Genomic DNA, 16,962 nt, shown 5'->3' with positions numbered 1-16,962 from the left:
GTCAGCCAAAGGGGCCCGCATACCAGCAAATAAGCACGCTTAATTAAAACAGCAGGTGAGGAAAGCAATAAACAAGACAGCCCTCTCGCCCCTGTGCGATTTCATCCTTCGCCAGGCTTAAGGAGAAGAGAAATTTATACCACCGCCCACCAAATGTGGATATCCGACGGGTCAAACTGAGCCGCAATACTGGCTGCCTCCAAATGGTCATATTATTGCCATGGTTCGAAGCAAAGCCGGCCCTAATATTGGGCAGGATTCAAGTGGTCCATCTATAACAGCGCATATACCTGAAGGAGTGTCTCCACCCCCATTGTTCAGCCCGGACACTGAGGTCCAGCTCCGAGGGCCTTCTGATTCCCTCACTGTGAGAAGCGAAGTTACAGGGAACTAGGCAGACAGTCTTCTTGGTAGTGGCGCCCGCCCTGTGGAATGCCCTCCCATCAGATGTCAAGGAAATAAACAACTATCTGACTTTTAGAAGGCATGTGAAGGCAGCCCTGTTTAGGAAAGTTTTTAATATTTAATGCTGTATTGTATTTTTAATATTTGGTTGGGAGCCACCCAGAGTGGCTGGGGAAACCCAGCCAGATGGGTGGGGTATAAATAATAAATTATTATTATTATTATTAAATTTAGGGCAGTATATTATTATTATTATTATTATTATTATTATTATTATTATTATTATTATTATTATTATTATTATTATATTTATTTATCATGATCATCATTAATTAAAATATTTATCACAGGAACCACAGAAATATATTTAAGGCAAGGTGTAGGTGGTTCAAGGTTAACAGAAAAGGGATTCCAAATATACTGAAAATAAAGTTCAGGAATACTAGAGATCAGTAGAAGAACTAGAAGATCAGTGTTTGGAGCTTGTCCTCTTTACTGTCAGCATCAACTCTTCCTCCATCTCAATGCATTCCCTTCACAACTAACTTCTGCTCCAAGGCACAGCAAGCAAGGCATCACAGTCTGTTTCTGAGTCCTAGAGTTAAATCTCTCCCTCTCCTTTATTAACTAGCCTCCTGACCACAAAAGCAGGCATTGTTGTGGGGGCCTCAATCCCCCTGATCCATCTTGGGGGGGGGTGCTGTGGTCCCCTCTCCCCCCTTTAGAGTCCCAGGTGTATCAACATGGTGGAAACACCGTCTGAATTTTCTGCATGACTCTGATCTAAATAACTACCGTACTTTATGAGCACACAAGGACTTTGGCACACCCAGGAGGATTTTTTACTTAGAGAAGCCGGTCAGCTCATCCCTTCTCCAGCCCCTATCATATCACAAACTGCTTTTGAAAGTCTCCTCGTTTTCAATAGAAGTTTGCCTTGCAGCATGAAAAACTGCCCGTTCCGAAATTCAAGTGCTTATAAATCTAGTTGCTTGGATCCAGGCCCAAGGCATGTTTTGGTAATCATGTGGAAAATGTGATTATATGGCTTAGCCAAGAGGGACTCTCATCATTAGTTGCCATTCGGACTGAGCTGGGACTAGAGGCATACCTGGGCTTGCTTGCACCTTTAGCAAGGCGATGTATCGGCACGAGTGCAAACCCATCTCCATTAAAAAACATGGCGTAATTCACAATCACAAATGACCCTTAAGCTGAGCATTTAACAACGCAATCCTATAAATGTCTACTCATCAAGTTCGTTGGGGTTTACTCCCAAGAAGCTAGGTGCATAGGACTGCAGTCTAAATCTAGCAAGCCAGAGGTAGGAACTTCAGACAATACCTCACTTGCCTTCTCACTTCTGACGTGCCAGAAATAAGCCCCACTTAAGTCAATGGCCATTGCTCTCTGGGGGCTTGGGCGGGCTGCCCCTCCGCCAGATTGCTTGATCAGGTGCCTTTTCCAATAGCACCAACTGTGACTTGTTGGGAGAATACAACTGGGCAAGACAGCTGGCCAGCAACAAACAAGCACCTAACCAGCATCAGGTCAGAAGGGCGGCAATTGCCAGACGGCAACATCCATACACAATGTCCAGTGTCTGCCACCTGAAGAACAAACCATAATACTCAGCCACGGTTTGAAATTGGCTTAGTTCAATAAGGCACAGTTAACACTAGCCACAGTCTGAGCTTGTTTGGACAGAATGCTAAATAATGGTTTAGTGCTTAGTAAGCGGGCTTTGGGCTTAGAAGCTCCCCTCACATGGATGTGAGGGGGAAATCTGAATCTTTGGCTTGTCTGTTTACTTAACCACAGTTACTCACTATGTTGAAACCCAGGTAAACTGTGGTTAGTCTTAACTTTGATTTAGGGAAACATGCCAACTTCAAATGACAGTTCACGATATTCTTTCCCTAAACCATTGTTTGCGGTTTGGATAAATCATGGTTAATTTAAAATGGAAGCAACTGCTTCCACACTCCCTGTCATACATGTGCTGGTGGAGGGAGAGTACCTGAAACTGAGGTAGTTTAGTGTTTTGTCTTAACCAGATCATTTGTTAGGCATGAGAAGTTGTGGTTAGCTAAAAACAGCAGAAAATGCTTCCAATTTCCTCTAAGCCATGCTGGAGAAGGAGGGGGTATATAGGCCTGAGGTTTGTGTATGTAACACTAAACTATGGCTTAGTGTTGTATCTAATGCAGTACAGTGGTACCTCGGGTTACATACGCTTCAGGTTACATATGCTTCAGGTTACAGACTACGCTAACCCAGAAATAGTGCTTCAGTTTAAGAACTTTGCTTCAGGATAAGAACAGAAATTGTGCTCCGGCGGCACAGCGGCAGCAGGAGGCCCCATTAGCTAAAGTGGTGCTTCAGGTTAAGAACAGTTTCAGGTTAAGTACGGACCCTCGGAACGAATTAAGTACTTAACCCGAGATACCACTTTATATAATTTTCCATATATGTATATTTTGTTATTTTGCAAAACTATGTGAGTACACTTTAAGAAAAAACTCCCTAAGAAGAAACCATTAATTTTGAGATAAGACAGCCACAGGCAGCCTCACTCAGAAATAGAAGGACTTTCTTTCTTTTTAATTCTAGGAATTACTGTACAGCCTTGTTTATTCATAAGGCATGGAAGAGATATAAGAGTCTTTCAGATAGTCATGCTTTCTGATAAAGCAGAGGGTAAAGTATACATTACATGGGGAATGTACTATTAATATATAATGCAAAATAAGATAAAATTAGAATTTTTAATAGCCCTTTCTGATAAGAAAAGTTCTACTGTCTTGTCATGTGTTACTCTTTTTTGCAAATAGTTCCTGGAATAGCACTCATCAATGTGGTCTTGCAGGAAGAGAACTGAATTTGGTTCTGGGTTGAAATTACACATCTGCCATGACCTCAAGTATGTGGCTTTGGGCAAATTACCGTAAGTATCTTTCAGCTTTGTTTGAAAATAGCATAATAGTGACTATCACTTACCTCGCAGGGTATTGTGAGGACAATCAGTAAAGTATTTTGGGGAAGGGGAACAAAAGAATGAAAGAAAGCAAAATAAAAGTGTCTGAGTTGTTCACTAGAGGCTTTGGCAGTGTTCTATCAGTCTTCTGCAGCCCAGAATTATAAGGAACTCCAGTTCATATTGTCCTGTACCGCATGGGCCTTATTTTCCATTCAATTAGCTGTAGACTTTGTTTCTAATGATTGATTCACACACTTACCCAGCTAATTATCATTGTTCTGTGGTGGAGGGAGCAGGCAAGCATGTGCACCTTATTCTAGTTTAGGCCTAAACACAGAAGTCCAATTTGTATGATCCTTCCTCCTCATTAAAAGGAGGGAAACACTGCATGAATTAGATCCATGGACTGGAGTTCACCATGTGAATATATGAATCAGTTCCTTTCACCGTGTGAATATATGAATCAGTCCTATGATATAATCTCTGTGTTTGGTTTCTGGGATTAAGCTAAATGCCTATCAGTAATCCATTCTTTTATATGTTTTGTACATTTCTATACACCTCATAATCTAAAAGAATTTGTGTTTTCAGATTTGCTTCTTCTTATTCAAGGTTATGTCCTCTTGCTACCAATTCCTCAAAACTCCCACACTGCCTCAGAGTTGCCTCTCTCTTTCCTTGAATGTTGACATTCTGCAGCTGTGTTGTCTTCTGTAATCCCCAAAAGTTTTTCTTAACATTGTTCTATTACTTTCTTTCCTTTGTCTGAGTTCATAAACCAGGAGCTCAAAGGCTTTCCTGCTACTACATTGGTAATAATTCTGCCTTAGCCAGCAATTTATATTTCTAAATAAAACAATGGTTTTAAAACAAATACTGTTCCATAACTTTTGTCAAGAGTCTTGACTGCTTTTTAGATAACAATATTTTTTAACAACTTCTATTCCAGAACCTGTTGTGTTTTCATCTTTCTCTTCATCGCAGAAAGCTATTCCAACGAATGTTTTCTTCTCAAGCTATAGCTAAATGACTACAATCAAATTCAAACTGTGTAGATCTGTTGACTCTATCTCAAGGGTACCATGATCACAATGATTATTTTAAAACAAACTGTGGGTGAACATAATAATTGTGTCAACCAGAAATCTTAAGAGTCAAGGGTATGTGAAAGGCACACATTGAGCTGGCTGAGACATACAAATCTTGGCTTTGTGCCTGTGTGCTCCATCCTCATGTTGCCTCTTCCCTCCTCAGCCTGCTCAGATTATATTTATTTAAACCGTAAAATATAGGATACAGCATAGACATAAAATAAAACATTTCTTAAATAGCATCAAAATAAAACCAAAACCAAACCAGCAAAGGGAAAGCAGTAGTACCAAAGATCTGCAAAGCACTGAAATGCTTAAAAAACAACAACAGCTGTAAAGCCTGGAAATCTCATAGTTGTAGAGTTGGAAGGAAACCCAAGGGTCATGTATCTAAACCAGGCATGGCCAAACTCGGCCCTCCAGCTGTTTTGGGACTACAATTTCCATCATCCCTCCTGTTAACTAGGGATGATGGGAGTTGTAGTCCCAAAACAGTTGAAAGGACAAGTTTGGCCATGCCTGATCTAATCCAACCCCCTCCAATGCAGAAATCTCAACATGTGGTTCCCCATCCAATTTTAAACCATGCCAGACCCTGCTTAGCTTTGCAAATGTATTAGCAGTTTCATTGCTGCACCACTCTTCACCAGGTACTGAAAGTACCACAATGTAGACACAAAGCACGTTTCTTTGGGAAGAAAATTCCACAACCAGGGCACAACTGAAAAGGTTGTTTTCTTCATAGACACACCCATCCAGAATGCAGGTGGCTTCTATTAACTGCAGTTTCCTGTTACATCTGAACCAGAAAGCCATGGTTACCAGGTTCCCAAGCAGTCAGAATCTGAAACCACAGTTTGAACTTGACTTAAGATCCTGCTTTGTTCTGAAACTAGTAGCCATGATTTCCCAGTTTGGACATAACAGGAAACCCATGGCTAATGGAAGATTTCCTGGGTTAATATCAGCGTGCTGAGTAGGAAAGCATTTTTTTCTTATTTTATAATTCCTCTTTTTGCTGTCTTTCCTTTCAGACTATCAGGGTCATTGAACAGTAGATTGTTTTCACTTTAACAGGCTCCTGCCTCATCATCAAACTTGTCACAGAAGTGAGAGCAGCTGAGAGGCAAGGACAATTATTTCAAGATAACAAGATCCTGACAGCTGATTCCTGCTGTAAGAATGTTATAAATACAGTCACTCACAAGGGCAGTAAAACAGATGAAACTACTGGAGAGTATATTTAATTCACCTCAGGTGTCACCTTTCCTCTATTCTTTCATCTCCTTTGCATCTTAGCCTAAAATATTTGTCTTTCCTAACTGAGTTAGTCTCAACTGAGCCTTGGACTCAGTTATATATTTTATTTATTATTTGTGAAGTGGATATAATTTGTATAAGGTATGTGGTGGATTTTTTGTTTATGTTTTTCCTGTATATATGTGCAAATATGAATAAAAATTTATGGAAGAAAAAAAAATTGTCTTTCCTTAAGTCTTTTTTTTTACCCAAATGATCTAGAATTGGATCAAACACTCTGTTTTAATATTTCCATCAAAAAAAATAAATCAAAGTAGCTGAAGATTATAAACTGTAAATTTCAAAGAAGTACTGAACTAAATATGGAACGTAGACAGAAATTACCTTCAAAACATTCATCTGCAAAGGAAAGAGGAAGCACCAGTGGATTTGGAAACAAAGGGATGAAAGGAGGGCAAATAAAACTTATCACTAGGATCATAAGAAGAGCCTGCTGGATCAGACCAAAGGTAGGTCCACTATCCTGTTCTCAGTGGCCAACCCAATGCCTATGGGAAGCACGCAAGCAAGACCACAGTGCACCAGCACTCTGCCCAACAGCTCTTCGGAAACCTGGTGCCTCCAGCAGCAGAGACAGAACACAGTCATGCCACCACTTGTGGGATCAAAATCCAAAGTTTAGCTGTGCATGAAGAAGTACATTCTTTTGCCTGTTCTGAATCTTCCAGCATTCAAGTCCAACTAGGAATTTAACTCAACACTTTTTTTAAAAAAATGGGAACTACATTGGGCAGGTTCACAAATTCAACTGGCTTGAGGATTACCATGGTCGATAGTGTAGGCATAAATAAGGCACTTTGTAAACTGGGTGCTGTGGGATGAAAGCATCCCAAATGCGGAGTAAAAAGGGTCAATACTCACAAGGGCTATAGAACTGTGTGATGTCATATGCCTGAGGAAGTTATTTCAGTTGGTACAGTTAACGGCAGTTATGGAAAGTCTTTTAACAGTTTGAGCAGCAGGTATGTTCTGTTGTGCTGCTGCCTGCCTCAGAGTTAGTCTGTATTTATCTTGGATGCACATCTATGTAAGATGTCTTGGCAACATAATCAACGCCTATTTGCGTTGTATATTTTACTCTGCAAGTGCAAGTACAAGTACGCTAAGTAAAATGTATTTGTTCTTTAAACTTTAAAAGAGAGCACCTTGCGTAGTTTTTGTACGAGGGAAAAGGGAACTAATTAAAGGGTCAAACGACCCAGGGAACTAGAGTTTAAATGGGAACTAGAGTGTAATTCCCACAGGTGTGCCATACACAGGCCCAAGCATACATAGACTGGAATGGCACAATTTCCTCCCACCCTTAGGGAGCAGGAAGAACCATATGCATTGGACCTCCATAAGTACAAGACGATGGCTGGAGTGCCCGGTTTATGTAATGTCTTATATGCACCATGGGGAGAAGTGACTGTACCTGCTCCTTCCACTACAGAATGCCAGTCCCTAGCTATGTCAGTGTGTAAGCTAAGCTTTCGCACCCACCATGCAACACATTTCTGTTATGTTTTTTTGGGATTCTCCAAATCTTAGCTGGCCTTGGTAGCTAGCCATTATTTGTGGTTCTCTCAACCCTACCCTACCTGAGATCTCTTGCATACTGAGAGTATTCAAGGGAATGGAACGGCCAGCTATTAATTTTGTGGTGATATTTGCAAGTGTTCGGAAGTAGCAAAAAACCGCAGATCTTGTTGCTTTCAATCACCTTAAAATGATGACATATAGTAGGGTGTTTGTTTGTTTGTTTGTTTGTTTGTTGTTTGTTTTTATAAAATGATTTTTTTTTAATTGCCCCTTTTTCCAAGTTCCAGAGGAAGGGCTACGTAAAAACCTCTCACCTCATGCCTGGATTTGGAGGTGCTCAACAAAAGCAATAATCCCTAGTTCTGCAAATCCTGGAGTCATGTGTGAGACTGCATTCCTACCAATCCCAAAGTCTGCTGCATATGCCGGAAAACTCAAGGGGAGGATCTGTCTCTTCCACGCTTCACAAAAAAGAGACCCCCTCCCCAACCTCCAAATCTGTTTCAAGGGGTAATCAGCATGCTGTCTCTAGCACAGTGGTTCTCAAGGGGTGTGGTGCGCCACACTGGTGTGGCAGGAGAGGGTGGCAAGTGTGGCAGGAAGATTTGAGGACAATCAACATTATATTTGAGCAATGATTCATGTTCTTATGTAGCTGCATTGTTTTATAGTTTCTGCATGTCCCATGATCATATTATAAAGTAGTTGTGTTCTATGTTATATAAATTAGGCACTGCTAGGAATTCTTTCTTTTTGTTCTGCAATGTATTTCTCATCAATAAGAAATCCAGAGGGGTGCGAGCAAATTTTTATTCTGAAAGGGTGACCCAGAGGAAAAACGTTTGAGAACTACCACTCTAGGAAGAACAGAAGCAGGACATGAAGGCCCTCCATTAATTTGTGACCCCGTAACTGACACAGCAAATTGGGGGCTAATGCCCCCAAATGCAACCTTGTCCGATTGTCTCCAAACAGGTAAAGAAGAGTTTGGATTTGATATCCCGCTTTATCACTAACCGAAGGAGTCTCAAAGCGGCTAACGTTCTCCTTTCCCTTCCTCCCCCACAACAAAAAATCTGTAAGGTGAGTGGGGCTGAGAGACTTCAGAGAAGTGTGACTAGCCCAAGGTCACCCAGCAGCTGCATGTGGAGGAGCGGGGAATCGAACCCGCTTCACCAGATTACGAGTCTACCGCTCTTAACCACTACACCACACTGGCTCTCTGCCAAAGTTTTGTGCTCATTTTGTGCCACTTTGTGCTTCAAAGCCCACATTTTGTGTCACACACACCTCCACCAAACTGAGTAATCAAACATTCAAACCGGGGTCACAAGTACCGGTAAATGGCCCAAAACCCAGCCTTGTCTGATTGACTCCAAACCAGTCCCAAGTTGTGTGCTGGTACATGAAGGCAACAGCCCTTCACAGTTACTTACCAGCATATAGTACCCAGAGGCCTTCTCCACTTGGTTACCATGGTTAATAGCCTTTGATAGACCTATTTGTGTGAATTTGTGACATCCTTTTTAAAAGAGTCAACAAAGCTAGGGACATTCATTATATCTTATGACGGTGAGTTCCATAAAGTCAGGGATGGGGAATTTATGGCACTCTGGGGTTGTTAGACTCCAACTCCCATCAGTCCCAGGCAGCATGACCAATAGTCAGCAATGATGGGAGCTATTCTCCAACATCTGGAGGGCCAGAGGTTTCTCATCTCTGTGAACATATTGTGTGAACAAGATTTTTCCTATTTGCACTTACAAGAAGCCCCCAGATATAAAGGAAATGCCTAGTGGGTGGATTTCATGCAGGGCATGGTTCATTAGAAGCATATCTGAAGATACCCAGAAAGAAGATGGAATAGTTCTCATTTTTTAAATGTCTGAAAAAAACCATTTATTTAAAAACAACCCAAAAAACCCCTCTCTTACATAAATTGTGCCTGGTTCAATTTATAAACTCACTCTGGAAGTTAATTCAAGTTAATATAATGAAATATCTCATGTTGTCTCAGCAAAATGGCTCCTTTCCAAAGTTCCAACATAGCAAAAGGAGATTATTTAGGATAAATTGCTTTAAATAACATTTGGAGTTGTGTAAGAATTCAGGAGCCTATGTCTCAATTCAAAACAGTTTTTGGCACACTTATAGAAGAGTAAGTTCGTATAACATTCTGACATCTGGCACTCAGTAGCTGTTATACAGAAGTTCATTTTTGAAAGTTGCTGGTATAATTCAGAACTGTAGTGGAACACATACATTTAGCAGAAAGTTTCTATTAATTCAATAAACTATATTAATATGCAGTGCAAACATGATAAAAAGACAGAGGCCACAATCCATTGACATCAATTAACAAATGAGTCATGGCTAACTTACGGTACTTATTGAGCAAAACAAACTTTCTCAAGAAAGAATCATAGAATTGTAGAGTTAGAAGGTATCCTGAGGGTCATCTAGTCCAACCCCCTGCAATGCAGGAATCTTTTGCCCAAAAGATCTCACCCGAGACTCCAGGAACCACTACCAGCCACAATAGACAATATTGTGCTAGTTGGACAAACAATCTGACCTGATATAAGGCACCTTCCTGTGTTTCCTCATTTGTGGTCTGGTGACAATAAGACTGTGGCTCAGAAAATGTAATACATCAACACAGTCTAAAAATACACTAGTTAAAAGCAGTTAATAAATGGTACAAAATGCCAGTTCGTTGAATGCACACATTGGTATATCATATGATTTTTCAGTGGTCACATTACTATGAGTATAGCAAAAGAAACACCACACTTCCTCATGAAACAACCAAGTGCAACATAATGATGACAATTATTCAGGTCATGTGATCATGTATCACTCATATCATTCTTCAAATCATGCAGCATTGCTTCCTATTAGTTTTCCATTTCTTCAGATTAGTACTTGCAAATGAAAATAATGAAATGCAGGAGGATTTTGCACCATTTCCTGAGTTAAGAATAGAACTATTGCTTTCAACTCAACTATTGCCCCTGTCCCCCAAAAAAGGAATTGGACTCTGGGTCACAGTTCCTTTCCATTCACAAAAGGGCAACTCAAGATTGAAGCTCTGCGTGTCATAATGACAACCTTATAGATATTCCCACTATTTGAAGGATGGCTGGATCTCTCTCTCTCTCACTGTATGGAACTTCGAATGAGAAACATGGTATCTTGCAAGGATAGAAATTGCTTCAGTTTCTTCCAGCAGTACAGTGGTACCTCTGGTTATGTACTTAATTCTTTCTGGAGGTCCGTTCTTAACCTGAAACTGTTCTTAACCTGAAGCACCACTTTAGCTAATGGGGCCTCCTGCTGCCGCTGCGCTGCCGCTGCACAATTTCTGTTCTCATCCTGAAGCAAAGTTCTTAACCCGTACTATTTCTGGGTTAGCAGAGTCTGTAACCTGAAGCATATGTAACCTGAAGCGCATGTAACCCGAGGTACCACTGTAATACAAAATGAGCAATAGCTTTTCTTTGTGTGTGAAGATGTCAGTGATATTTTTGACTCAGTTTGTGATGTCCACAAAGACAGTAGGGTTCTAAACAGGAAAAAAATAAGGATACAGCTGGAATCTTCAAAGGATAGGGTAGTAGAGTCATTTGTCTCCTCACCCCACCCCAAATGGAACTTCCTTAATGACATACAAAAGCCAGAGCTGTTTGTTTACATTTTTGGCAACTAGGTCTACGCATTCAGCTCTTCTAAAAAAAGGTAACAAGATGGTCTAGAAGTCTCCAGTTCTGATAACTATGAAGGGTAGCCAGAAGACCACACAGGTACTGATAGAATATTTGGATGAATAATAATATGGAAGAGTTTGAAGTGGAATGTTCTGTGGGCTGGCAAAGCTACTAGAGGGCTTGGCTCCAGTCTGCAATCTGCAAATCAGAGCCAATCAAACACACTCTTTCAGTGATAGTGAGGATTTAAAACATTATCAGAAGAACAGGCAATGATCACTACAGTGGTACCTCAGGTTACATACGCTTCAGGTTACATACGCCTCAGGTTACACACTCCGCTAACCCAGAAATAGTGCTTCAGCTTAAGAACTTTGCTTCAGGATAAGAACAGAAATCGGGCTCCGGTGGCGCGGCAGCAGCAGGAGGCCCCATTAGCTAAAGTGGTGCTTCAGGTTAAGAACAGTTTCAGGTTAAGAACGGACCTCCGGAACGAATTAAGTACTTAACCTGAGGTACCACTGTACTTTGCTATGAATGTTTACTTGATTGTTTTTCAAATGCTGCAATTGTAGCAGCATGTTGCTGTTGCTCTTGGATTTGTTTCAAATGAATCAGCATAGCTACCTGAAATTTTTTGAGAGATTTTACATTCCAGTTCAGTGCGGATTTGCTGAAATAACTGGGTTCAGAATCAGTACGATTTTTAAAAAATCTATTCATTTTATCCTGCAGTGTTGGGAAAACTTTATGTAGAAAAAATAAATATATTTTGCAAACAGAAGGATAAAAAGCAACAATAATTTGATGCTCAAGTGTAGTTCAAGTGCTAAAAGCAAGCATTCCCAGAGTAACTGATCATGCACTCTTGCTCCTAGACACAGCACTGTATCCAAAGCAGACACAAAACAAAAAATCTTCACAATGGGCTGGAGACCAGATAACAGCTTCTCATCCCCACTATGAAAACAATAGCCTGTAGTCACAGCTAACTGACACAACAGATCTATTTAAAAGCAAGATTCCCAGGCCCTTTGAATAGGATGAACCTATTCTTTCACCAGCAATGCTGTGAAAGAAGGCAAAGATGTAGTTCAGGATCTTAGTTCTACAACTTGTAGTTCAGTTTGTGTCTAAAAAATAGGAGCAGAAATTGTTCCTGCCACTGATTCTACTGCTTTTCGTCAAGGTGAAAACCCTTCCAGCTTCTGAGTTCCCTCCTCAGTCAACACTAGGCACTCTCATTTGCACATGCTACATAAGATGTGCAATTAAGGAAACTCCCACACATTTATCAACAAACAAGGGACTCAGCATGCACAGCAACGACATAATATCCTATTCTCTAGCTGTGATCAAGAGATGAGTAGGATATGGAATTGTGAACTCCCCAGCTCCTCCTTTTTCACACACATATTTCTCACCATATTCTTGAGTGCCTTGCCCGAAAGTGAGATGTTTGATGCTGCTGGATGAACATTATAAAGGGCAGGAAGATCTTTTTCCATACTGGTTTTACCACCACTTCCTTCAATACTGTTGGAACGATGTCCCTTGCTCCCCAACCGAATCAGCCTACCCAGAACTGGCTTCCTTAATCAACCAGGAAGGGCAAGGATTGAGCATGCCAAGTGATGAAGCTCCCAACTTCAAGAATTCTGTCTACATCCACAGGCTAGACAAACCAAGAAGTATCCATAGAAACAGGAGAAGCAGCTGCATCTGGTGCTGCCCTCAATTTGGAGTCAAGGCAGAAATGTCTATTAGAGATGTTGACTACAAAGTGCTTCGCAAATAGGGCACACCAGGTAACCATCTCGTCTCAGGAGCCACTTGGAACAATTCAGCCAGACAACTCTGTACGGACAAAATGGTGCCAGAAAACCAAGACTTATCTTCCACCATCGCTGCCATGAGATGAGCTCTGAAATAAGCTTTAGCCCAAACTCAGTCAAATTCATCATGCATTTTCCTTAGCTGGAAAGGAAAAGTTCCATTGCTCCCAGAGCCTCAGAAAACTAGGGAGTCACATAGGCTCACCAAACAGAGAGATCACTCTGGAGTGAACATTACAACTGCTCATGTAGGTTCCCCATTCCAGACGCTAGCAAGTGCTTTGATGGGACTGCCAGCATTACATTGCCCCAGAGCCAGCAGGACATAATCTGGACTGGATCTATTTTTCTCTAGGGGAAGACTGTTCTAATAAGCCCTCCACTCAGTAAGCCTAAACCCTGCCAGGCAGAGCTCTATCCATGCCAAGGGAACCATGTCAAACTTCTCCACCCATGATCACCATCCTGTTCAGAATATAACACCAAATCAAGTGTATGACCAGCCAAATGAAAGAGGCCGGATATCAATCGAAACAGATATTGTTGTCATGGAGACCATGAAATCCTGATCTGCAACAGATGAGAGGGCCTCAGCAAAGATGCTTGAATTTGCCGTTCCCATTCTAGTCCTGCAGAGAAGCCCACTTGGCACCCACTGACATGTTGTTGGGAAAATGATGGTGATTGATTTATATGCCCATCTGACTGGGTTGCCCCAGCCACTCTGGGCAGCTCCCAACAAAAAATAGTAAAAACACAATACCACACAATAAAAACTCCTCTAAACAGGGGTGCCTTCAGGTTGAACAGGGCTGTCTTCAGGTGTCTTTTAAAAAATCACATGGCAGTTTATCTGTTTGACATCAGCTAAAGTGCCTTCCACAGCGTGGGCAAGACTACTGAAAAGGCCCTCTGCCTGGTTCCCTTTAAACTCACTTCTCGCAATGAGGAAACCATCAGAAGGCACTCAGAGCTGGATCTCAGTGTCCGGGCTGGATGATGGGGGTGGAGATGCTCCTTCAGGTATACAAGGCCGAAGCTGATTGGAAGGAGGTAGAGCTCTCAGATGTCTAACCCCCTTATCCTGTAACAAGCCAACATAATTCACACTGCCACACTTCCTGCAACTGCCCACACTCAGAATCGTGCCATCTAGGCTACACACACTGCCAATGCTCACCACTCGATCAAAGCAAAGTTTTAGTAAGACCAAAATACAAGGCAAATTGCTTCTGAAGAAGAGTTTCAAAAGCAGCATGGCAGCACATTACTGAAGGTTGGGGGGGGGGAATAAAAAAATTCACCAGGGAGGCCCATTCTCTCTCACACACACACATATATGCAAAGTTTTCAAGAAAAAAATTAATATGAAACCACAGATTGAAAAAGAATTTGATGGATAAATAGTGCCTACAAAGCATACACTATCCCTTTTGATAATGGCTTTAATTGCAGAGAGGCATTCATTTTCTCATATTTCTCTTATCGCCCAGGACTCCTCTGTGATTATGTGTTTTGTTTTTTAAAAGTTCTCCTCTGCATTCCTGAGGAAAGCTCTTGAGTTTGTTGATCCTAAGCTGGCACTGAATCTGCAGAGGATGTCAACATTCACATTTGTTCAGGACAGTTCTTGCATGATAAGTCTCTTTTCTGTGCTTTCCTCTGCTCAGCTTCAATCGCCCCTTTCAGTAAAATAGAGGCAGGGACGCAGTAATGCAAAAAGAAGGCTGATTTGCTGGTAGGGACTGTTAATCCACAGTTTGCACAATCAAAACACTATTAGGAGATGAATTTGCTGTGTCTTTCAGAATCACAATCATCTTTCCAACAGGATGCAAAATAAAGTGTGTAACTCGTATATGAAACCTATGCATCAGAATGTTCATGTGCATTACAAATGCTTCTCTTCCCCACTATCGGCTGTCAGACACTTACTTTAAAAGCACAAGAGAGGATTAAAAGTGATTTAATCTTAACTGTTTACCTTAAGAACATAAGAGCATTGTTCTGTGCTTTAAACTCCCAAGGATCAGCTGATTGTTGGCGCTTCAGAAGGCAGGTGTGCAGCACTTCTGAAATGCTCCCTGATGGGCTGATCGCTGGAACTTCAGATTGTGGACTAAGTAAACTACAAGCAATAAAGATAAACAATTGTACAGTTAATATACCATAAAATGACTGGATTATCTGAGAAACTGGATTTACCCTTGTGGAATCTATCCTGGTTCTTCTTCAGGGAAGGTTACAACATTAAAACACATCTCTGAAGGTGAAATAAATTTTTAAATTGTCCAGTAGCACCTTAGAGATCAACTAAGTTTGTTCGGGATATAAGCTTGCTTGTGCATGCACACTTCTTCAGATACTTAGTTGGTCTCTAAGGTGCTACTGGACAATTTTTAAATTTCAACTGTGTCAGACCAACACGACTACCTACCTGAACCTCTGAAGGTGGACAAACTACCAAGAAGGCCCCAATCTGCCAGTCTTAACTTTCCAGAGTGTCTGTAAGGAAGGAGATGATCTTTCAGACATTTGGGGCTTGAGTCATTTAGTGTTCAAATGTGAGTACCTTGAACTGACCACGGAAATGAATTGGCAGCCAGTAACGAAATGTTTGTTTTAAATTCACCAATAAGACTGACAAATTAATTTTAGCTAGAACCTACTTCTTACCATCTTTTCTTTCTGTTTCCTTAAGGAGCAAGATGTTAGAAAGGATGTGTATCTGGTGGATTTGAGCCTTAGCTCCCATTTTCTTCAGTTCAGCTTCTGTCAGGTGGAGCAAATCCTGGAACCGGCCCAACAAAAAAGAAGATGGTTGAGAAAATATTAACTTTGTTCATTTTTTAAGAAATAATATTCTTTTAAAAAAATGATCCAACATTTTATTGCAATAAATTAAAAGCATCCAGAACATAATCCCAGAACATAACAAACACTGCTCATTTTTCCATAGGTACTGCTAAGAATTAACACCTAACAAATGAATGTATTGCCAAAATACAATGCTACCAAAAGGTTGTTTTTCAATAGCTAATTCTTGTTACTTATTTGTACCACCCTCCTAACCATTTGAAAGCACTGTGAGAAACTCTTTTAGTTCATTATCACTTTTCACTTTTCTCTCTCTCTCTGTGCCTTGTCTCTGAGGATCATTAAAAGACACATTCTTTGGAATTTACTTTGAGGAAGGAGTTCTTAACATCCAGGTCTATTGGGGGGAATTTTTGTTTGTTTGTTTACAAGAACTGGCATCTAAGCTGTAGGGCCATAAAACACAGACCACACCATTTAATTACTGTCAGTGTATGGCAAAGAACCACCTGCAAGCAATTTCTATTTTAAATTGTGCCATGATCTGAAAAACCTAATTGTTCCCACCCAGCCACCCAGAAGTTGGTGGACTGGACAAAAGAGCTGCCAATTCATTTAGGAAACACCCTCCACTTAATATTCTTAACCTCCATGACCTGTAAAAAGCTGGAACATGATGGTAGACTTGCACATTTGAAAATGTCTAATCATTTAGTATTATATTTTACTATAAAACCTTTGTGTGGCACAGGGTTGGGAGAAATCTCAGTAAGGAAACAGCTTCTAAAACTGTAAGATAGTTCATAGATAGAAGAATGACCTCAAGCACTGAACAAATCCATTGTATCCAGGATGCCACACTAGTCAACCAAGGAGGAACAGTTAATTCCTACCTTCCTACCCCCTCAGGCAAAGGTTCTGGTCTATTTAACTATGAAAGCACTTCTGTTGTGCATACTGTATTATCTTCCAGTTTGCTGTCTGTGTGAACTCAATCTTTCTCTTCTTCAGTTGTATAGTGCAGCCTTTTGTGTGCATCTCAAAGAAAGAAACATGCTCTAACCGAATGCTGCACAATGCTGACTGCCTACCTATTGAAGAATGGAACTCTCTGGTGCGGAGGGATCACTTGGGAAGACAGGCGAGGAAGAAGCAAAGATCACCAGTGTTAAAGCAATGACTCTTCAACATCAACTTTGTTGGACTGGTCATGTTGTACAGATGCCTGATTACCGTCTTCCAAAGCAACTACTCTATTCCGAACTTAGAAATGGAAAGCGTAATGC

General features: G+C 40.9%; 2 protein-coding genes and 2 long non-coding RNA genes across 6 annotated transcripts in view; 2 read left to right on the top strand and 2 right to left on the bottom strand.

Moving 5' to 3' along the window:
- BCAR3 (BCAR3 adaptor protein, NSP family member) overlaps positions 1–6,579 on the bottom strand; it is an 87,743-nt gene extending 81,164 nt beyond the window's left edge. The window contains exon 1 of the mRNA XM_081194979.1: positions 6,561–6,579. The gene's annotated coding sequence lies outside the window, so the exon portion shown is untranslated. The remainder of the gene's footprint in view (positions 1–6,560) is intronic.
- Positions 2,918–4,259, top strand: LOC308587447. Its single transcript, XR_014008392.1, has 3 exons — positions 2,918–3,105; positions 3,240–3,352; positions 3,977–4,259. It is a non-coding gene; the product is annotated as an uncharacterized lncRNA (long non-coding RNA).
- Positions 6,580–6,755: 176 nt separating the features above from the next.
- LOC308587431 lies at positions 6,756–16,039 on the top strand. The gene is made up of 2 exons (XR_014008370.1): positions 6,756–6,887; positions 15,561–16,039. It is a non-coding gene; the product is annotated as an uncharacterized lncRNA (long non-coding RNA).
- Positions 8,408–16,962, bottom strand: part of LOC308587423 (uncharacterized protein) — a 47,693-nt gene continuing 39,138 nt past the window's right edge. The window contains exons 3-5 of one of the 3 annotated variants that reach the window (XM_081195074.1): positions 15,529–15,650; positions 15,297–15,364; positions 8,408–9,561 (exon numbers count right to left, since the gene is read on the bottom strand). In XM_081195074.1, coding sequence (XP_081051200.1) covers positions 9,530–9,561; positions 15,297–15,364; positions 15,529–15,650 — 222 coding nt within the window. In that variant the 3' untranslated portion in view covers positions 8,408–9,529. Of the gene's footprint in view, positions 9,562–15,296; positions 15,365–15,528; positions 15,651–16,962 lie in introns of those variants that run through there. The other 2 variants (XR_014008357.1, XM_081195075.1) reach the window with 2 other exon arrangements.

The sequence above is a fragment of the Podarcis bocagei genome, assembly GCF_964188305.1.
Source record: "Podarcis bocagei genome assembly, chromosome: 5".
Taxonomy (NCBI): domain Eukaryota; kingdom Metazoa; phylum Chordata; class Lepidosauria; order Squamata; family Lacertidae; genus Podarcis; species Podarcis bocagei.
This window is presented reverse-complemented; position numbering and strand designations above follow the sequence as displayed.